Here is a 23,745-nt window from a genome sequence, read left to right on the forward strand (position 1 = left end):
CTAAGGGACGAAATAAGCCCCAGTCTCCTGTAGCGCTTGCAGGCTTGTTAGGATGAGGAAAATTCCCACCTAATACATTTTGGTCAGACAGATTGTCTACTCTCAAACCCCGTTTCCTGATAAGATGTTATCAATGACAATGCGTGCCTGAAACTTCATTAGCAATTTTAATTTCGCCCCATCTGGTGGTCCTGTGATCTGTGGTCCTGTGATCTCGCCCTGCCTCCATTTGCTTTGTGATATTTTATTACCTTGTGAAGTCTGTGATCTCTGTGACCCACACCCTATTTGTGCACTCCCTCCCCTTTTGAAAATTGCTAATAAAAACTTGCTGGTTTTACGGCTCGGAGAACATCATGGATCCTGCCGACATGTGATGTCTGCCCTGGACACCCAGCTTTAAATTTCTCTTGTGCTCTTTCCCTTTATTTCTCCAACCAGCCAAGACACTTAGGAAATAGAACAGAACTCATGTAACTATCGGGAGTGGATTCTCCCGATAGTGATCTGATACAATACAGGTCCACAGAGTGTGGACTGTGGACCAGGGACTGGGCCAGTCACAAATTGTTACTGGTTTGTGACTAAATAAGATATTAAGAGTAAGTATTTATGAACTTCTATACCAATTTAGGGAAGCAATTTTACATATATTGAATCTAATAATTTAAGAAATGTGAGGTCATAGCCTATATGTCTTCATTTTGAGAATTCAATTTTCTCTAACAGTTTTATTGCATGATATCAGAATATGAAACCACAATAGACCGAATATTAAAAAATAAATTAGTTCTTCACCATAAGTAATTTGGGAAGCATTGATTTAATATATTTAAAACATGCTAAATTCAAAGAGTTAAATAATTTCAAAATTTTGCTGATGGACTTTTCAGAACTTTGGGGTGAAGTCTGTTTATGGTATTTACTAAACTTATTTGACCATAGCTGCCTCTTTTCAGAGCATACCTTTGAGGACTATTTATCTGAGCAACGTATCTTTGGTTTTGTTTTAGTTTTTTAAGGAGCCAAAGTCAGCTGGGCACAATGGCTCATGCCTGTAATCCCAGCCCTTTGGGAGGCCAAGACCAGTAGATGGCTTGAGCCCAGGAGTTTGAGACCATCCTGGGCTACATAGTGAGACCCCCTGTCAACAAAAAATATAAAACTTATCTGGGCATAACGGCACACACCTGTAGTCTCAGCTACTCAGAGGCTGAGGTGGGAGGATGGATTAAGCCTGGGAGATTGAGGCTCTAGTGAGCTGTGATCACATCACTACACTCCAGCCTGGATGGCAGAGCAGGACCCTGTCTCAAAAATACTAGTAATAAAAATAAATTTAAAAGGAGCCAGAGTCTTACTATGTTGCCCAGGCTGGTGAGCAATGGCAATTCACAGGCTTGACCATGGCACACTGCAGCCTCCAACTCCTGAGTTCAAGTGATTCTCTGGCCTCAGTCTGGGTATCTAGGACCAAAGGAGCTTGCCACTGCATCCAGCCTAAGCGCATGTTTTGAGAAAAGCTACTGTATTTTATATCACCCTGTAAAGGCAAATTTGCTTTTTAGTAATTGTTGCCTATTTACCTCTTGATTTTGCCACTTAACTTTGCAGATGGAATAATGGGACTGCAGTGGAATTAAGGAAGAAATATAATTTCAAATTTTGATGTAGAAAAGTAAAGAGAATATTTTTGCAAAGCCGGTAACTTTACTCTTGTCCTCTTTCCATCCCTGATGCCCTGTAGAACTGGATTTGTTCAGATAGATGACTTATCCTAATAAGTTTTTATATTATGTACAAAACTATACTTTAGTCCTTTTTGCTTGTTTCAGTTTTGTTAAGAGTCATAAGGAGTTATTTACACTGGAATTATTTTAACAGGGACCCAGAACACAAAACTTAAACTTCATTTCAAATTCTAGAATTTGGGCTCAAGTGTGTAGTCATGAGCTCTGCCTCACAGTGTTTGGCCTAATGATGGACTGCATATAGGATGGTGGCCGTGAGATTACAATGGAGCTGACAAATTCCTGTCACGACATCATGGCAGTCCTAACATCCTAGTGCAATGCATTACTTTTTCTATATTTAGATACCCAAATACTTACCATTGTGTTACAGTTGTCTACAGTATTTGGTAAAGTAACATGTACAAGTTTGTAATCTAGCTGCAATAGGCTCTATCGTATAACTTAGGTGTGTAGTAGGCTCTATGATCTAGGTTTGTACAAGTATACTCTATAATATTCACATAATGATGAAATCGCCTAAAGACCCATTTCTCAGAGTGTATCCCCATTGTGAAGTGATGTATAACTGTATATCCTCCAGGATGCAGATTGTCTTGTAAATAAACATATTAGGCATAGATTGAGCTTAGGTTCTACTAGGAACTTAAAAGAAGAAGTGATAAATACACATCAAGTAAACTGAGAACCAGAGGTTAAAAATTACAAGGTTTGCTTGTAATAAAGAATACAGCCCTGTGTCCTGAGTACTTGGATTCAGCATCTCTGATCTTCCTTTGCGCTCTTGACATAAGGCTTGTATATTTAGCTTAGTAATTCATGGCAGCTCATTATTTCTTCATCTTTTACAACAGAATGTTTTATTGAAAGGTCATGGTCTAACATAATTTAAATTTGCAGTGCGTTCCCTATCATTTTAGCAATTGACACCTGAGCCAGCTATTGCAGAGAGTACATTCTGGACTGTAGAAATCTCTGTATTTGCATTTAGCATGTTGTGCCTTTGACTATTACATGTAATCCAGTGTCATACCTACCAGCTGCTGGTGGCTGGTTTGGTTAATCTTCAGACTGCACGTACCGTGGTTTTATTCTCTCTGATGAATGTAAATCACCCTCTTCACAAGCAAATGCTTAACATTTCTCTGTTGATTTTCTTATAGCTAGTTTTATGATGGACTGATTTTTATATATTTATTTACAAATCGAATTAGAGGAGAACACCTGTACTTCTCTAAGATTCGTACCATGCCCAATTCCAGGGGTTTAGAGAAAGTACAGTATGTTCTTCTTATATTTCCTTTATTCACTTATTTAATTGGCAGTCCCCAGAGCAGGGTAGGTAAGAACACAGACTCTGGAGTTGGGTCGTCTGGACTTAAGGCCTTGCTCCACCAAAGAAATGTTGCTGGAGTCACTCAATTCCCCTGAACCCTAGGTTTTCTTCTCCTTAGTAAAATGAGGATCATAATGTATTTTCTTCATGGAGTTATTGTAGGGACTAACAGGATATTGATAAAGCCTTTAACAACATATGTCTGACAGAGGAAGCATAGTGTAGATTTTTTGTTTGTTTGTTTAATAAATATATCGTGGGAGGGTGAACAGCTTCATTTGTTTAAATCTTTAGAAGTTCCAAATAACAAATAAGCAAGAAATTATTCCAGAATATCCCTTATTTCAGGTTGAGGAGTGATTTAATGAAATATGAATTTTGGGTGCTGTTTCTGTGATTTTTTAACGTAAATTGTTGACAATGACAACTTACTTTAGACTTCCATCATCATCATCTGTGTATTGCACAGTACTGCAAAATTGGGACACTCTCAGAACAGCACAGCTTGGCGGATCATGCCTGCCAGATGCCCCTCAAATGTGATCAGTGTTACCAAAGGTTCAATTTCTTGTTTAGTTTTTATTATTTTCCAAATTTCAGATCTTAGTTTCTGAATAAACAGTTCACATTTTAGAAATAATTGATATAAGGATTTTTAATCAATGTATAATACACATTCATAGAATTTATTTCTTTGGAAGTTAGCAAAGATATAGTGACACTACAATGATATTTTTTCCCCTAGCCAGGTATTTTTCCTGAGAATTATTTTTAGATGATGTAGTGTGCTTGTGCACGTATGTGGCAAAGGGTGGGAGGAATAGTAGGGACACAGGACACAGGGATGGAGAGGAAAGCAATATGGAAGGAAGACAAATAACTGATAAGGGGAGAGGTGGAATTTTTGTCCAAGACAGCAAGTTAGTTTCTCATGCCTCTTTTCCTCTTCCTCCTCCCTCTCCCTCCCCTCCCTTCCTGACCCACCCCTTCCTCTCCCCTCCCCTCCCTTTTTGTCCTTCCTTCCTTCCTTCCTTCCTTCCTTCCTTCCTTCCTTCCTTCCTTCCTTCCTCCCTCCCTCCCTCCCTCCCTCCCTCCCTCCCTTCCTTCCTTCCTTCCTTCCCTCCCCTCCTCCTCCTTCTCTTCCTTCCTCCTCCTCCTCCTCCTTCCTCCTCCTCCTCCTCTTTCTTCCTCCTCCTCCTCTTTCTTCCTCCTCCTCTTTCTTCCTCCTCCTCCTCCTTCCTCCTCCTCCTTCTGCCTCTCCCTGTCCCTCTCCTCATTCTCCCTCTTCTCCTTCTCCCTCTTTTTCTCCTCCCTCTTCTTCTCCTCCCTCTTCTCTTTCTCCCTCTTCTCCTTCCCCCTCTTCTCTTTCTCCCTCTTCTCCTTCTCCCTATTCTCCTTCCCCTTCTTCCTCTTCTCCTCCTTCCTCTTCTCCTTCCCCTACTTCCTCTTCTCCTCCTCCTGCCTCTTCTCCTCTTCCCTTTTCTCATTTTTCTCCTCCTCCTTCTCCTCCTCCTTCTCCTCCCTCCTTTTCTCCTCCCTCTTCTCCTTCCTCCTCCTCTTCTCCTTCTCCTCTTCCCTCTTCTCTTCTCTTCTCTTCCTTCCTCTTCCCTCTTCTCCTTCTCCTTCTTCCTCTTCTCCTTCTCGCTCTTCTCCTTCTCACTTTTCTTCTTCTCCCTCTTCTCCTTTTTCCTCCTCTTCTTCTCCTTATCTTTCTCCTTCTCCTTTTTCTGTCTCTTCCTCCTTATCTTTCTCCTTCTCCTTTTTCTGTCTCTTCCTCCTCCTCCTCCTCTTTCTTCTTTTTGGTTTCTTGCTGGCAACAATCTTCCCTACTTACTTATTTATTTGAAGGAGTCTCGCTCTGTTGCCTAGGCTNAACAATCTTCCCTACTTACTTATTTATTTGAAGGAGTCTCGCTCTGTTGCCTAGGCTGGAGTGCAGTTGTGTGATCTCAGCTCACTGCAACCTCTGTCTCCCAGGTTCAAGCAATTCTCCTGCCTCAGCCTCCCAAGTAGCTGGGATTACAGGCACCTGCCACCACCTCTGGTTGTTTTTTCATTTGTATTTTTTAGTAGAGATGGGGTTTTGCCATGTTGACCAGGCTGGTCTCAAACCCCTGGCCTCAGGTGATCCACCCGCTTCGGCCTCCCAGAGTGCTGGGATTACAGGTGTGAACCACTGCACCCAGCCAATCTTCCCAAGTTCTAAATGTTGTGAATCTTTATGTTCAGTCCTGGGCCATTTCTTCTCAGTGTGCAAACTCTCTGAAGGTGTTCTCACCACTCCATGACTTAATTACCACACAGGTGCTGATACCTCCCCAAATGTCCATCTCTACCCCAGAGATCTGCTCTGAGTGACAGAATTGTATGTCCTATCATTCCATTGACATTTTCCCCTGGATGCATCAGAAGCGCCCTAGATCTGTATAGCCTTATGTCCCCTGTATTTGCATTTAGGAGTCCATTGAGACTTTCAACATGTGTAGCTATTCATCCTGCTACACAGACAAGGAACCTGGGAATCACCTTTAACTCTTCCCTTTGTTTCATTCCTACTTCTAACCCAAAATCAGGTCCTCCCAAGTATACATCACTCTTCCCCCATCCTCCCTTTCCACAGCAGTCACTCTGGTCCAAGCCACCATCATCTGTCACCCAGACTACCATTGCCATCTCCTACCTGGTCCTCCCACTTGCCTTCTTTATTCTAAACACAGCAACCTGAGTTCATACACACACATGCTTTCATTCATATGTTGCTTGAAGCTGCTCAATGGCTTCCCATGGAACTTGAATGGAGTCTGATGTCTTCACAAGTGTGTGCGGGACCCAGACAATTTGACACCTCCTGTTTGTCATCATGCCTTGCACCAATCTTTGACTTTGCCTTGTTCCTTATGTTCCAGTCCTCATGGTCTCTTCCTGGTAATGAGTTAAACTTTTTCCTGCCTCACCTATTCTGTTCCCTTTGCCTGGAAAATTCTTCATTTCACCCTTAAAGGAGCTCCTCCCTACTCATCCCTCAGGTCTTCATCTAAATATCACTTCCCTGATAAGAATTTCCTCACCACTTCCTTCACTTCCTTTATAACACCTGATAGTGTTTTTATAACTTTCACCACAGTTTGTAATATCACTTTCTGAGGTTATTTAATACTTGTCTTTCCTTCTAGACCAGCGGTGTCCAATTTTTTGGCTTCCCTGGGCCATATTGGAAGAAGAATTATGTTGGGCCACACACAAAATACGCTAACACTGATGATAGCTGATGAACTAAAACAAAAATCACAAAAACATCTCATAATGTTTTAAGAAAGTTTATGAATTTCTGTTGGGCCACATTCAAAGCAATCCTGGGCTGTGGACTGGAAAAGCTTGTTCTAGAGTGTAAGCTCCATGAAGTCAGGAGCTATAATTAAAGACAAACAAACAAACAAACAAGCAAACTTTATTTTTTTAGAGCAGGTTTAGGATCTCAGCAAAGTTAAAGGGAAGATACAGAGACTTTTCATATGCCCCCTGTTTCCACAGGCAGCTGCCCTCAACAGAATGGTACATTTATAACAATTGATGAACCTACATTGACACATTATTATCACCCAAAGTCCATAGCATGATTTTTTTTTTTTTAATTCACAATCATGTGCCTCATCCTAAAAAGGTATCCAGCACATAACATTCTCAGATGCCAACTTGCTTAGATATTGCAAATGTACCTCAAACTTTGTGACATTTTTATACCTTCAAATCTCAGGCTTCTTTCAGTTTCCTTCCCTTGTTGTGTTAAGTGTCCCCCGAACACAACTCAGATATCTGGAAGTCATCCTGGACATATCCCTTCCCTTCACCCATGGCTTTCTATTGATCTTTTAATCCATCGACTTCTTTATTTTCTTCCATTACTAATGTTACTATCACCACATCATCAACTCCAACATGATTGCCACCCTATACTAACCTAGTCTAAGCTACCATTATTTCTCATGTGAAATTATAATATCCTTCCAACAGATCCAATTGAAATACACCCTAGATGCTCTCTTTTCTATCCTTTTTTTTTTTTTTGCCTTTTTAAGAATTGTACAAATTTACAGGCTACATGTGCAATTTTGTTACACGCATAAAGTAAAAAAAGTCAGGACTTTGAGGGTATCCATCACCCAGTTAATGTATATTGCGCCCATTAAGTAATTTCTCATCATCTACTCCCTTCCAGTCCCCTCACTCTTCCAAGTCTCCATTCACTGTCATTCCACTCTCTATGTTCATGTGTACAGATTTTTTTTAATACCCACTTATGAATGAGAACGTGGGTATTTGCCTTTCTGAGTCTAGCTTATTTCAGTTAAAATAATGACCCCAATTCTAATCATGTTGCTACAAAATACATGATTTCATTCTTCTTTACTGCTGAATAATAGTCCATTACGTATTTATGCCACATTTTCTTTATCCATTCATCCATTGATGTACACTTAGGTTCCTTCCGTTTCTTTACTGATATGAATAGTGCAGCAATAAACATACAAGTGCAGGTGTCTTTTTGATATATTGATTTCTTTTCCTTTGGGTAGATATCCAATAGTAGGATAGCTGGATCAAATGGTAGTTTTATTTTTAGTTCCTTGATAAGTTTCTATACTATTTTTTCATAGAGGCTGTACTAATTTACATTCCCACCAACAGTGCATAAGAGTTCCCTTTTCTCTGCATCCTCGCCAGTGTCTGTTTTTTGTTTGTTTGTTGTTTGCATTTTTAATAATAGCCATTCTGACTGGTGTAGGACGATATCTCGTCTTGGTTTTAGTTTGCGTTTCTCTGATGATTAGTGATGTTCAACATTTTCTCATATACCTGTTAGCCATTTATATGTCTTCATTTGAAAAATGTCTATTCGTGTCCTTTGCCCACTTTTTAATGAGACTATTTGATGCTTTTCTTGTTGTTGAATTGTTTGTTTCTTGCATATTCTGGATGAATGAGTAGTTTGATGTCAGATGAATTGTTTGCAAATATTTTCTTGCATTCTGCAGATTGTCTCTTCACTCTGTTGATTTTCTCTCACTGTGCAGAAGCTCATTAGTTTAAACAGGTCTTGTTTGTCTATTTTTGTTTTTGTTGCCTGGGTTTTTGAGGTCTTAGTCATAAATTATTTGCCTAGACCAATGTTCAGAAGAGTTTTCCCTAGATTTTCTTCTAGTATTTTTATAATTTTGAGTCTTTTGTTTAAGTCTTAACCCATCTTGAGTTAATTTTTGTATGTGGTGAGAGATCGGGGCCAGTTTTACTCTTCTGCATGTGGCCATCCAGTTTTCCCAGCAACATTTATTGAAGAGTGTATCCTTTCTCCAATGTATGCTCTTGGCTTTGTGAACGCCAACAAATATGGCTGTAAATATGTAGCTTTATTTCTGAGTTCTCTATTCTGTTCCATTGATCTATTTGTCTGTTTTTACACCAATACCATGCTGTGTTGGTTACTATAGCCTTATAATAAAATTTTAAGTCAAGTAATATGATGCCTCCTTTTTGTCCCCCTCAGAATTTCTTTGGCTATTTGGGCTCTTTTTTGTTCCATTTGAATTTTAGGATTTTTTTCCCTAATTCTGTGAAAAATGACATTGGTATTTTGATATGAGTTGCATTGAATTTATGGATTGCTTTGGGCAGTATCGTCATTTTAACACTAATTCTTCAGATTCTTGATCATGGGCTGTTTTTCTGTTTGTTTGCATCATCTATAATTTCTTTTGTCATTGTTTTGTAGTTTCTCTTCTACAGATCTTTCGCCTCCTTGGTTAAATATATTTTAATTAGGTATTTTAGATATTTCAATTAAGTATTTTAATTTTTATGTGGATATTGTAAATAGGATTGCCTCCTTGATTTGTTTCTTAGTTAGATTGTTACTGGTCTATAGATATGCTGCCAATTTTTGTACATTGAGTTTACATACTGCAACTTTACTGAATTCATGTATCAAATAAGAGTTTTTTGTGGCATCCTTAGGTTTTTCTTGACATAAGATCAAATTGTCAGCAAACAAGGATAATTAGACTTCAGTTTTTCCAGTTTAGATGCCATTTATTTCTTTCCACTGCCTGACTGCTCTGGCTAGGTCTTCCAGTACTGTAATGAATAGTAGTGGTGAAAGAAAATATCCTTGTTTTGTTCCAGTTCTTAGAGGAAAAGTTTTTAACTTTCCCCATTCAGCATAATGTTACCTGTGGGATTGTTGTATATGGCCTTTAGTATTTTGAGGTATGTTCCTTTGTTTATTGAGAGTTCTTATTATGAAATGATGCTGAATTTTATCAAATGCTTTTTCTGCGTCTGTTGAGATGCTCATATGGTATTTGTTGTTGGTTCTGTTTATGCGACATATCACATTTATTGATTTGCAGATGTTGAACCATCCTTGTGTCCCTGATATAAAACCCACTTAATTCCTAAAAACACACAGCCTCCCTCCCAAGACTGAACCAGGAAGAAATTGAAAACCTGAACAGAGCAATAACGAGTAGCAAGATTGAATCAGTGGCCAGGTGCGGTGGCTCACGCCTGTAATCCCGGCACTTTGGGAGGCTGAGGTGGGTGGATCACTTGAGGTCAGAAGTTCCAGACCAGCCTGGCCAACATGGTGAAACCCCGACTTTATTAAAAATACAAAAATTAGCCGGGTGTGGTGGTGCACACCAGTAATCCTAGCTACTTGGGAGGCTGAGGCAGGAGAATTGCTTTAACCTGAGAGACAGAGGTTGTGATGAGCTGAGATTGTACTACTGCACTCTAGCCTAGGCAACAGAGTGAGACTCTGTCTCCAAAAAAGAAGAAAAAAAAAGATTGAATCAGTAATAAAAAGTGTCCCAGCAATTAAAAGCCCAGGATCAGATGGATTTACAGATGAATTGTACCTAACATACATAGAACTAATACTAATCCTCCTGAAACTGTTTCAACAAAATCAAGGAGGAGGAAATTCTCCCTAACTGCTCTATGAAGCCAGTATCACCCAAAACCAGACAAGCATACAACAAAAAAGAAAACTATAGACCAATATCCCTGACTAACATAGACACAGCAATCCTCAACAAAAATACTAGCAAACAGAATGCAATAACACCTCTATCTATTCTGTACTTTGTAGCCATCGTGTTCTTTTCAAACATTTAGGTGACCATGTCAATCTTTCTATTTAAAATCCCTTAATGGGGCTGGGCACAGTGGGTCAGGTGAGCCTGTAATCTCAGCACTTTGGGAGGCTGAGGCAGGTGGATCATCTGAGGTCAGGAGTTCAAGACCAGCCTAGCTAACATGGTAAAGCCCTGTCTCTACTAAAATTACAAAAATTAGCCATGCATTGTGGCAGGTGCCTGTAATCCCAGCTGCTTGGGAGGCTGAGGCAAGAGAATTGCTTGAACCCAGGAGGCAGAGGTTGCAGTGAGCTGAGATCATGGCACTGTACTCCAGCCTGGGTGACAGAGTGAGACTCCATCTAAAAAAAAAAATAAAAATAAAAATAAAAAAATTAAAAAAAAATCCCTTAATGGCTTTTAAGTTAAATATGGTGCTTTAATTTGCCAAAGTATCCCAAAATGTGTGGCCTCCCCTCTTACCAGCCTCATTATTAGTGAGGCTGCCCTTTTTCTCTTGCTTGCAGTCACACTGACCTTTTTGTTGCTTGCCTGTCCGCGCATTCCCTTCCACCACAAGATCTTCCACACGTCCTCTTCTTGGAATGCTCCTTTCTATGCCTGGCTCTCATCCTTTGAATCAGGGCTGTCCAATCTTCTGGCTTCCCTGGGCCATAGCAGAAGAAGAATTGGCTTGGGCCACACATAAAATACAGTGTAATACTAACAATAGCTGATGAGCTAAATTTTAAAAATCACACAAAAAAGTCTCATAATATTTTAAGAAAGTTTATGAATTGGTGTTGGGCCACATTCAAAGAGCTGTCCTAGGCCGCATGTAGCCCGCAGGCCACGGTTTGGACAAGCTTGCCAGATCTAAGGTCAGGTTCACTTCTTTCGAACATGTCTGAGTTCCTTGACTCAACAATTTTACTTCTCTAGGTACTCATCCTTTCTGTACTCCCAGTATGGAAGCCTTCCCTGTTTGTGGGAATTACATGGTTGCCTCTGTACTCCACCAGACTGTATGTTTCATGAGAGCAGGCATCTCACTTGGTGTTCGTTACCATCTTTCAGATTTTATATAGAGCTCAGTAAATATTCATCAAATGAATGGATTAATAAATAAATGATAAAAGACTCAATCAGTAGCTGGGTTTTTACATACCAAATGCTTATCTAGGGTGCCTCACATTTGCTTTCTAGCAGTCTGTTTACTTTTCTGCAGCTATGTAGTTTAAGTACTAAAATGCTACATTACCGATCCCTGCTGCTTAATCTAGTAGTAAATATTTGCTGAATGCATGTAAGGCCAAGAACCCACTCCCAACTAATCCTTTCTTGCTTCCCTTCTTTTGTGCTTTTCTAACCTTTCTATCAGCTCTGCAGTTCCAACTTGTAGTGTGCTCTTTCTCTCACCACCCTTCAGCAGACTTAAAAAAAAAAAAGAGTTAAACAATGTTAAATCATCAAATAAAGTGGTTAAATAAAGACGATACAGAAACACTTTTCATTCAAACAAAGAACTTGATATGGTTGTGGTGTTAATAAATATATTTTAAATATAATCCATTGCTCCGATTTTAAAACCTCCTCAGATTAGGCATTGAGTACTTAGGTATAATATCCAAAACATGATCTATTGAAGAAAACAGTCCATCCATTGGAGTTAATTAAAAGTAAAACTTTCTGTACTTCAAAAGAAGTCATTAAGAAAATGAAGAGACAGGCCACCAGCTGGGAGAGAACGTCTGTGAATCATGCACAATTGTATTAATAGGATTTGTAGTAAATTATACCAATCCTAACAAAGGACTTGTATCCAGAATATATATAGACGTCTTATAACTCAATAATAAGAATACACAAAACCTGATTTAAAAATTGGCAAAACAGCTGGGCGTGGTGACTCACACCTATAATCCCAGCACTTTGGAAGGCCAAGTTGGGTGGATCACTTGAGGTCTGCAGTTCAAAACCAGCCTGGCCAACATGGTGAAACTCCATCTCTACTAAAAATACAAAAATAGTAGCCTCACATGGTGGCAGGCACCTGTAATCCCAGCTACTCGGGAGGCTGAGGCAGGAGAATTGCTTGAACCTGGGAGGAAGAGGTTGCCGTGAGCCGAGATCGCCACTGCACTCCTGCCTGGGTGGCAGAGCAAGACTCTGTCTCAAAAAAAAAAAAAAAAAAAAAAAAAAGGCAAATATTGGCAAAATACTTTACCAAAGAAGATACACAGATGGCTAATAAAGTGCAATCAAGGATGTTACCCATTATCAGTCAGAAAAATACAAATTAAAACCATAATAAGATACTACCTCACACACAATAAAATGGCTATAATTTTTAGACAGACATACCAAGTGTTGGTGAAGCTATAGGAAAACCGAAACCCACATGTATTACTGCTGGCAACGTAAAAAGGTGCCGCCACTTTGGAAAATAGTTTGGAAGTTTCTTAAAAAGTTAAACATAAACTTACCATAGCCTAGCAATTCTACTCCTATATGTCTACCCAAGAGAAATAAAAGCTTATGTCCCTGCAAAGATTTACACATAAATGTTCACAAAAGCATTCTTCATAAGAGCCAAAAACTGGAAACTGTGCAAATGTTCATCAACTAAGGAACAGATAAAATGTGATCCAGTATTACAATGGCATATTATTCAGCAATAAAAGGAAACAAGCTACTGCCACATACTCCAACATGGATCAACCTGAAAAACTTTATGCCAAGTGGAAGGAGCCAAACACAGAAGGCTCCGTATTGTATAATTCTGTTCCATGAAATGCCCAAAGCAGGCAAATTGATAGAGACATAACGTAGCTTAGGGGCTGTCTGGAGGTGAGAGTGAGAAATGACTGCAGCACGCATGGGGGACCTCATGGTCTGGTGGAAATGGTGCAAAGCTGGATTGTGCTGATAGTCCTGCAGCTCTATAAATTTCATAAAAATGAAAAGAATCAGCCTCTAAAAAGTGCATTTTCTACCTGATGACTTCTAACTTTGCTATTCTGCAGAATAACCTTCAGCAGCTCCTATCCATTCACGTAAGTGTGATTCCCTCAGCACTCACACACACACACACACATATATATACACACAGATATATACAGAGAGAAGTTCCTTAAAGAATTGGCAGGCTGCTGGCAAAATTCCCTTTTGCTCAGGGAAGGTCAGTGTCTTTTTTTCTGTTGAGACCAGTCCCTTCTGGACGGTAGTCTGATTTACTTAAAGTGCAGCATATTTTTTTAAAAATATGTTTTTGTATTTAATTTGGTTTTAGAATCAGCGGGTACATGTGCATGTTTGTTATATAGGTATATTACTCTGTACACAGTGACATTGGTATTTGCCTGTGTATATTGTTACATAGGTATAATAGTGGGGATTTGGCTTCTAATCAACCCATTACCCAAATAGTGAACATTGTACTTGACAGGTAATTTTTCAATACTCTCTCCCCTCCTGCTCTCTTTGCTTTGAAGTCCTTACTATCTATTATTTCCATCTTTATATCTCTGTGTATCCACTTTGCTTGGCCCCCACTTATAAATGAGAGTAATTTTCTGTTTATAAGATTTAATTTTCTGTTAAATCATGAGGATAATGGCCTCCAACTTTATCCATGTTGCTGCAAGAAGGACATGATTTCATTCATTGTCATGGCTGCATAGTCTTCCATGGTGTACACGTACAATATTTTCTTTTTGTAGTCAAGAGTTGACAGATACTTAAGCTTAGTCCATGACTTTGCTATTGTAAATAGTGCTGCAATGAACATGTGAGTGCAGTTGTTTTGTTGTTGTTGTTTTTTGGGGGTTTTTTTTGAGACAGAGTCTTGCTCTGTTGCCCAGGTTGGAGTGCAGTGGCGTGATCTCGGCTCACTGCAAACTCACCTCCCAGGTTCAAGCAATTCTCCTGCCACAGCCTCCTGAGTAGCTGGGATTACAGGTGCCCACCACCATGCCCAGCTAGTTTTTGTAGTTTTACTAGAAACGGGGTTTCATCATGTTGGCCAAGCTAGTCTCAATGCCTGACCTGATAATGATGTCTTGGATGGGCTTGGTGGCTCACACCTGTAATCCCAGTACTGTGGGAGGCCAAGGCAGGTGAATCACCTGAGGTCAGGAGTTCGAGACCAGACTGGCCAACATGGTGAAACCCAATCTCTACTAAAAATACAAAAATTAGCTGGGCATGGTGGTGGGCACCTGAGATCCCAGCTACTTGAGAGGCTGGGGCAGGAGAATCACTTGAACCTGGGAGGTGGAGGTTGCAGTGAGCCGAGATCACACCATTGCACTCCATCCTGGGTGACAAGAGCAAAACTCCTCTCTAAATAAATAAATAAATAAATAAATAAATAAATAAATAAAATGAAAAATATAATGATTTCTTTTCCTTTGGGTAGGTACCCAGTAGTGGGCTCACTGGGCTGAATGGTATCTCTATTTTTAGTTTTTGGAGAAATATTCATGCTGTTTCCCATAGGAGTTGAACTAATTTATGTTCCTACTAACAGTGTATCTTTCATTTTTTGACTTTTTAATGATAACCATTCTGACTGGTGTGCGATGGTATCTCATTGTGGTTTTAGTTTGCATTTTTCTGATGCTTAGTCATTCAGAGCATTTTTTAATATGTTTATTGGCTGCTTGTATTTCTTCTTTTGAGAAATGTCTGTTTATGTCCTTTGTCTTGTTTTTTTTGTTTTTTTGTTTTTTTTTTTTTTGAGACAAGAGTCTCACTCTGTAGCCCAGGCTGGAGTGCAGTGGTGTGATCATAGCTCACTGCAGCCTTGATTTCCCAGACTCAGGCAAAATTTCTGCCTCAGGCTTTAGAGTAGCTGGGGCCACAGATGTGTGCCACCATGCCTGGTTAAAATTTAAATTATGTGTCAAGATGGAGTTTCTCTATGTTACCCAGACTGACCTTGAACTCCTGGGCTCAAGCAATCCTCCTGCCTTGGGCTCCCAAAGTACTGGAATTATAGACATGAACTACCATGCCTGACCCTTTGGCCAGTTTTTAATACAGTTGTTTGTTTTTTCTTGTTGAGTTGTTTAAGTTCTGTGTGGATTCTGGATGTTAGTCCTTTGTTGGGAGCATAATTTGCAGATATTTTCTCCTATTCTGTAGGTTGTCTATTTACTCTGTATATTATTTGGCTGTGCAGATGCTTTTTAGTTTAATTAAATCCCATTTGTCTATTTTTGTTTTTGATGCATTTGCTTTTGGGATCTTCATTATAAACTCTGTCTAGGCCAATGTCCAGAAGAATTTTTTCTGGGTTTTCTTCTAGGTCTTACATTTACATCTTTAATCCATCTTGAGTTAATTTTTGTACATGGTGAGAGAGGTGCAATTTCATTCTTCTACAAATGGCTAGCCATTTTTTTCAGCACCATTTATTGAAGAGGTTGTCTTTTCTCCAGTGTTTATTTTTGTTAACGGTGTCAAAGATCAGTTGGTTGTAGGTATGTGGCTTTACTTTTGGGTTCTGTATTCCTTTCCATCGATCTATGTGTCTAATTTCGTACCATTACCATGCTGTGATAGTTACTATATCCCTATATATTAGTCAGGCAATGTGATGCCTCTGGATTTGTTCTTTTTGCTTAGGATTGCTTTGGCTATTCAGGCTCTTTTTTGGCTCCGTGTAAAGTGTACCAGCTTAAATGTTAATCTCATCCAAAAAAGCCTTCACAGAAACATCTGGAATAATGTTTGACTAAATATTTTGGCACGATGCCCCAGCCAAGTTGATACATAAAATTAGCCATCACACATAACGAGAAATATTTATGAAGCATATAGTGCACCTCAAACTTACCCCAGTATTTCTTTTTACCCTTAACCTATAGTACATGGTCAGATCTTAGTACTCCAGTCAATTTTCTCTGCCCCCCGCCACACAGGCCCACGATCTCCTGCTTCTGTAGGTTGTGTGTCTTGTTCACCTACCTGAAATATTTGCCTCCTCATCTCTTTATCCTTTATTCCCACATACCATCATCTTGGAAATTTTTTAATGATCTTTCTTGGAATATCTTAAAGATACTTCTGAAAATGTAACTTTTAAAAACTTGGAATCCTACTTGGTTTTATTATAATTCTTCACTCATCATCTTTTCTCCTATCAGACTGTAAACAGTGTCAAGACAAACATGTAGAGTAGTACTCCTGAAAATATCAAATGGAAAACTTAGGAAATAAACCATGTCTAAGTTTTAGATTGCATGCCATTTTGAGCAGTGTGATGAAGTCTCACGCCCTGCTGCCTTGTCCTGCCCAGGAAGCAAATCATCCCTTTGTCCCGCTGGCCCATGCTGTGTAGGCTGCCTACCTGTTAGTCACTTAGCAACAGTCTTGGTTATCAGATTGATTGTCATGACACTGTAGAGCTTTTGTTCAAGGTTCAAGTAACCCTTATTTTACTTAATAAGGACCCCAAAGCACAAAGTTAAAGATGCTGGCAATTTGAATATGTCAAAGAGAAGCCATAAAGTGCTTCTTTTAAGTGAAAAGATGAATATTCTCAGTAATATTTATAATTAATAATTAATAAGGGAAGAAAAATACTGTATACTGAAGTTGCTAAGATCTACGAAAACAACAATTCTTCTGTCTATGAAATTGTGAGCAGTATATTGTTATAATCATTCTATTTTCTATTAGCTACTGTTTTTAATCCCTTACTATGTCTAATTTATGTGTTAAATTTTAGTATGTATCATAGTATGTATGGATAGGAAAAAGTATAGGGTTTGGTGCTATCTGTGGTTTCAGGCATCCACTGGGGGTCCTGGAACATATCAGCCATGGATAAGGGAGGACTACCGTACTACAGGGTACCTTAGATATGGTGGTAACTTAGTAAATCTTTATGGACTTACATATTTATGCACATATGGTCTATATAATAGTTCACTGTCCATGTGAGTTGAATTCATACTTTTCTAGGTAGTTTGCATTGGGGAGGAGATTATGAGGCTGAATTAATTAGTTATGGGAAGATTATAGTATTGATGGCATAAAACACTGTCTCTCTCTCAGAAACCCTTAAGGATGATATTAACTAATTACATTTTCTATGGCTCAGGCCTACTTTTGATGTCAGTACACCGTGTTACTTTGTCTCTCAGTCTGGACTCACATTAACTACATTCCTGGCATGTCACACTGAGGTATTAATTTGCAGTGATAATAACTGTCTTATAACCCAAAATATTCCGTTTTTACAGATTAGCTTTGGAAGACACATTATAATCAGAAGATTTCTTGGTGGGCATGTGCTCAAAGGTTTAATTGCCTGAGTTTATGATAAATCCTAATATTATGATCAATCTCAAGTTCCCTCAGAGCTGGGTTGGACATCCCTCTTTGATACTTTTATATCCTTATGATTATCTCATTGCACTGAAGATACTATCATAATTGCCTTTTGTCTGTAGCACAGGGCCTGGCACTTGATAGCACTCAGTAGGTATTTATTGAATGAATAAATATAGGAATGGAGGGTGCTGGTAAAAATTTTCCTGTCCTCTGGATAGTGTTTGAATAAGTGTATTCTATATTTGTTCCTGTGAGTTTGTGTTTTATTCTATTGCTGATCAATCCCATTTCAACGTGCAAATTCTTTATTTAGCTTATTTTATACGTTCAATCAGCTCTTGGTCTACCCACAGTTTTGCAGTTTAACACTAGAAAGATAATTTCATGGAGTTATTTTAATTTTTTCCTATATTACAAAATTTAACTGATACTTGTATGTATATAGATGGATAGATATCCATATGTATAAGCTTATATATATCTGTCTAAAAGGTTAAGCTTATACATATAGATACCTGTCTATATGGAAATACATGTATATATAATGTACATATATGTATATATGCATAACCGTCAACCTATCCACACCTTCTTACAATATTATAGAGATAAGTATTATGGGTTGTAGATAATTCCCACATTCTTACTGGAACTGGCCAGACCTTAGAAATTCTGTAATGCCAAAATATTATGCCATTATTTCTTACTCTGTTGAGGCAGGAGAAACCACTCAGTGCCGTGGATACTAAAGACAAATGGTCTCAAAATGTCTCTTGTATATACCCATTTCTATAAAAGGTAAAACAATAATATCACACACACACACACACACACACGCACACACACACACCACGTATATCTGCTTTAGTATGTACACAGACTCCCCAGCAGGATATCGAAGAATTGGTAACAATTGATGCCTTTAGAGGAAGGAAACAGAACTAGAAGAGGCTGGAGGAAGACTTACTTTTCAGCGTATTCCTTTTTGTGCCGTTTCAGTTTGCAGTGTCTTATCCCTTACTCGGAAATGAATAATTAGCAAATCAATAAATGTTCCTTTTGCCTTAAAAACAAGACTTCTGCTGCGCTTTCAAGCTTGCATCTCATTGCTGCTGCTGTCGTGTTGGGTTATTCTGGACATAGAGAAGAAATGATCACACTTATCTCTGGTTTTGTTTTCCAGGACTTTGTTGGCATTAGGATGTCATGTGGGTATATCAGATGAACATGCTGAAGACAAGGTGAAAAAAATGAAGCTACCCAAGAAGTAAGTTGAATGACTAGGCAATATTAAATAATCTATGTAGAGATTTAGTGCAACCAAATAACTCTTGATGGACACACAGATGCCTTGCTTTTACTGAAGCTTTAAACTTCAGATTCAAGGCTGGGTCCCGTGGTTCACACCTTAACCCCAGCACTTTGGGAGGCCAAAGCAGACGAATCACCTGAGGTCAGGAGTTCAAGACCAGCCTGGCCAACATGGTAAAACCCTGTCTCCATTAAAAATACAAAAATTAGCTGGGCGTGGTAGCACTTGCCTATAATCCCAGCTACTCAGGAGGCTGAGGCAGGAGAATCGCTTGAACTTGGGAGGCAGAGGCTGCAGTGAGTTGAGATCATGCCACTGCACTCCAGCCTGGAAAACAAAGTGAGACTTCATCTCAGAAAACAAAAATTAGATTCAAAATTTAAACTAACTGAATTACCTTGGGGGTTACATTAAGTATCTGGTGAAGCAATAGTTTCTGTCACATTGCTGAGTGATGAAACAAAGCTCAGATTATATTTGGGAGTGTGTTATAAAAACTGTGTTATTTTCCCAGTGTGTGTTTGTATGTTAACAGAGGTATCCATATTTCTAAATGATTACATATAGCTTTCTACTTTCTGCCCAGAAATCTTTATAATGTTATTTACTTTTACAATACAAATATATTCGAGGATTAATTATGAAGTCAGCATTATTATCCACATTTTAAGATGAGAAAATTGAGATAGATAGATGCTGTAGTACTGGTTTGGCCTGCTGTTCTATGACCTGTATCTATGATCCTGCTTAAGACCTCACCTTTCTCATCTGCCAATGGATATTAGTAATACCTACTTAACAGAGAAGTTTTAGGTATTAAAGAAATATTCAATAAATGATAGCTGTTTCATATTACTTTCTTATTTATTTACACAAGTATTCAAGCTACTTTTCTGATGTGCAGGACTTGTAAATAGCAAGCCTGTAGATGTATTAAATAATAGCATCAAGATATAATCAAAGTAGCCACCCGTAATCTCTATCAATCACCTCAGGTCTCATGTTACCCCAGAAAAACATAAAATCCAAGTAGAAATTGTGTTTTTGCTGTGCAAATGCAGATTTAAGCAAGTCTTCTAGTTCAACAGTCTATGAACATTTTTACTCAGGTGTTTCATAAATGAGTTTATAAAAACTGTATTGTTACCTTGTGCATTTTTAGGTTCTAAAATTTTTCTTTGAAAATTTAAATAGTTCCAAAAGATGTGATTTTGTGGTACATTTTGCATATTTACATTTCAAAATGACACTTTTTCATCAACTTTGAGTGTATCTTATGAGTGCAGACCACAGTGTTCAGATTATCTGCCATCATCTGTTTAAAAATGACATAAAAATGTTGATAATGGAGAATTTTACATGATTTCATTTTCCTTTTTGAACTGTATTTTCAAATATTTCTCCTACTGTATAGCATTTTAATCAATATTTTATCCTTGACAGTCTTTGAGTACTCTGTCCTACATTATAACTAAGATATGTATCTATATTGAATTTTTAATTGTTTTAATTTTCTGTGATCATAGTCATTAAGTTAAAATTTTCCTCCTGAGTTATCATTATATTATTTTAGTACACAGGTGCTCAAAACAACATAAATTATTTTTAATAAAAATTCATAAAAAATAGGATTTTATTGGAAATAGCTCATAGTAAGATGGATTTAGCTATTCTTTATCCAATTATATTATGTATTCACGTACAAATAATATTTATTGATAGAGTCAAGTTGGCAGAGTGGTTGCGTTCTTCATTCATATAAATAATTTTTGTTATTAAAAAGATTGGGTTAAGTGAACCAAAAACCATAATTGTTTATTATGAAAGATCATATGTAATGATTTTTTCAGGGTGACAGCTGAATTATGCCCTTGTTCAGTTTCTTGAAAGCCAAAAATTGGAATCTACCTAACTTGAAAAAGAGTTCATTATCCTCTCATTTTCATTATCCTCATCCTTTCCAAACCACTCTCAGGTTTTTTGGAAAGTATCCAAAAAAGGCATTATTAAGGCTGAAACAGAACAAAACCAAAAACCAAAAACAACAACCTAGTAATTATACCTGTTACTCTTTTACTTAGAAGGATAAGAAAGTAGAAATGTTAATTTCACATTATCTCTGACAGCATATTACATTTAATCAATTGTTTGTATCAAATGCTATGTGCGAGTGTGTGTGCATGTGTGTGTATGCATTTGGGGTACAATGCAACTTATTGCATGCATAGAATCTAACTGTTATAAAATCTGATTGATAAAAGCAGTTTTCACTGTCAAAACAATCAGCTAAAACAGAGTTATCTTTTGTCAGAAACATCTGGTTGTCTTTTTCTGTTGAAACAAATGGGTTCATGCATGTCCCCGTGACAATCGTCTCAATTCTACTTTCTAACTTTAAGATAGGTAGATGATAGATTGATAGCTAGATGATAGAAGGATAGATGGATGGGGAACAGGGTTTAAAAATAAGTCTGTCTCATTGAGGAACTAATGTCCTCTGCCTTGAGCATTTATTAATGCATATTCCTTGTGTTACTTTCACAATGCAACACAGCAATTATTTGAGAGTCGGCGAAGGTATGGAAAAGCTGAGACCCTTAAACGAAAGCTGTACTTGGACATGCTGAGAGTCTATGTACTATTTCTCAGTTTGCCATGAGATAGCATTTTATTCTTTCTCTATTGACAAAAACCTTCTTAATAACAGGTATACATATATATGCAGATCAGCGCAAGCCTAAAATGTTGGGGTTTTTTAACAACCATTTTGCAAGCAATTTGGCATCATTGTGTAAAATTAAACATTTGCACATCTTGCTACCCAGTAGTTCCACTCCTAGAGATATACCCTAGAGACAGTTTGCATCAATAAACAGGAAAACTATCATTCCTAGCAACATTATTTAGAATAGCAAAAGGATAAGGGGGGAGTTATAGGAGGTGGAAGGAATATTCTTCAATAAGAAAATGAGTCAAGTTGGCTATAATCTAATAATAAAATCAAGGAATTATAAATGATAACGTAGATGGACCTAAAAAATAATAAGGGTATAAAAAACATATTCTACTAGGTGATGCAATGTAACACCATCTTTGAGGCTCAAAAGCAAGTAGAACTAAAAAATAAAAACTAAATACCTATTTTGGAGATACATACTTTGATAAGGACTGACTTTTTAAAATCAATGAAATTCTAATTCTAGACAGTAATTATCTTTGGTATATAATCTAGGCAGGGATGTAAGATGGGGAGGAGCACACAGATGTAATGTTGTTAGTAATGTTCTAATTAACTTGGTGATAGATTAATGAAATTCATTTTATTATAATGCTTTGAAGCATATACTTTCATAGTTATTTTATAATGATTTTTAAAATTAAAATGTGATGACAGATATAAATTCAGATATACCATTACTCATAACAAATGTAAATGGATTAAATTCTCCAAGTACATAACAGAAATTGTCAGATTGGATTCAAAAAGATAACTTATGGTATACAGCTATAGGAGGTATGTCAGGAACTTTAGCACATAGAAAAGTTGAAAATAATAAGAATGATACACTAGGCAATACTGCTCAAAATGAAACTGATGTACTTTCCTTTTATCAGTTTCTGCATAAAACAAAATTGCCCTTAAAGCAACATTAATATTAAGAAAAGAAGGTCACTATATGGAGGATCGAGAAAACAAGCATCATGCTATAACTACTCATGTGTACACCAAGTAAAACAGCTTCAAAAATCAATGAGGAAAAATACTAGTAGATTTTCAAAAAGAAATAGACAAATATACAATCATAGTGATAGACCTAACACAACTCTCAGAAACTTATGTATGTAACATAAATATTAACAAAGATTAATAAAAATATAAACACACACCAATTAAAAGCTTGACATATATAGAGTGCTGCATGCATGAAACATTTATAAAATTTAATATCCTTTAGGACATTAGACACTGATATCATAAAGATCACATCCACTGGATCACAAAGAATAACAGCAAAAATAACAAATCATGACACATTTAGACATTTAAAAATATACTTCTAAATAGGTTATGGATCAAGCATATCATCTGGAAAATTATTTACTTATTTACCACTCTGCCTTTGTTTATTTCTAATTTAAAAAGATAACCCATATTTCTTGATCTTGCTAAATGAACCTATCCTTTTTTCATGCCTTTATACTCTTATAAATGGATTCAAAACCAAATTTTTAAAAAACTTTTAAATATTTTTGGTTTTGTTTATTTCTTAGGTTGATGGATACAAATTTCATATATTTATGGTATACCAGATGATATTTTGAAATATGTATATGCTGTGGAATGGCTAAATCAAGCCAATTAATGTATTCATTACCTCACATAATTCCTTTTCTTTTTTTTTGGTGAGAACACTTAAAATCTACTCTCTTAGCAATATTCAATATATAATACATCATTATTAACGATATTAACCATGCTGTACAATAGATCTCTTGAATTTATCCATCATAGAAATTTTAAAACACAATAATGGAAAAGGAAAATATTTCATATTAAAACATATGAATTGCATGTATTAAGTATTACTCAGAGAAAGTAAAAGAAAATAAATTATAATAAGAGCAATACTAATGAATTTGGTGGGGGTGGGGTGAAATATAAACACCAATGATACCAAGAGCCTGTTTTAAAAACCTGCTAATCAGGGGAAAAAGACTCTGAAAAGATTGACAAAGGGAAAAGAAAAACAAAATTGTTAGCAAACTTAGGAATATTCTGAAAAATGTAATAAATGTACATTAAAACTTTCTGAAGGTAAAAGTATGGACAGTTGTGTAGAATCATATCAAAACTGATCCAATAAGAAA

General features: G+C 37.3%; 1 protein-coding gene across 1 annotated transcript in view; it reads left to right on the forward strand.

Annotated features, from left to right (window-relative positions):
- The window catches only part of RYR2 (ryanodine receptor 2), a 634,673-nt gene that overhangs the window by 313,831 nt on the left and 297,097 nt on the right, over nucleotides 1-23,745 (forward strand). The window contains exon 26 of the mRNA XM_025401874.1: nucleotides 18,748-18,831. Within this exon, the coding sequence (XP_025257659.1) occupies nucleotides 18,748-18,831 (84 nt within the window). The remainder of the gene's footprint in view (nucleotides 1-18,747; nucleotides 18,832-23,745) is intronic.

The sequence above is a fragment of the Theropithecus gelada genome, chromosome 1 (assembly GCF_003255815.1).
Source record: "Theropithecus gelada isolate Dixy chromosome 1, Tgel_1.0, whole genome shotgun sequence".
NCBI lineage: Eukaryota > Metazoa > Chordata > Mammalia > Primates > Cercopithecidae > Theropithecus > Theropithecus gelada.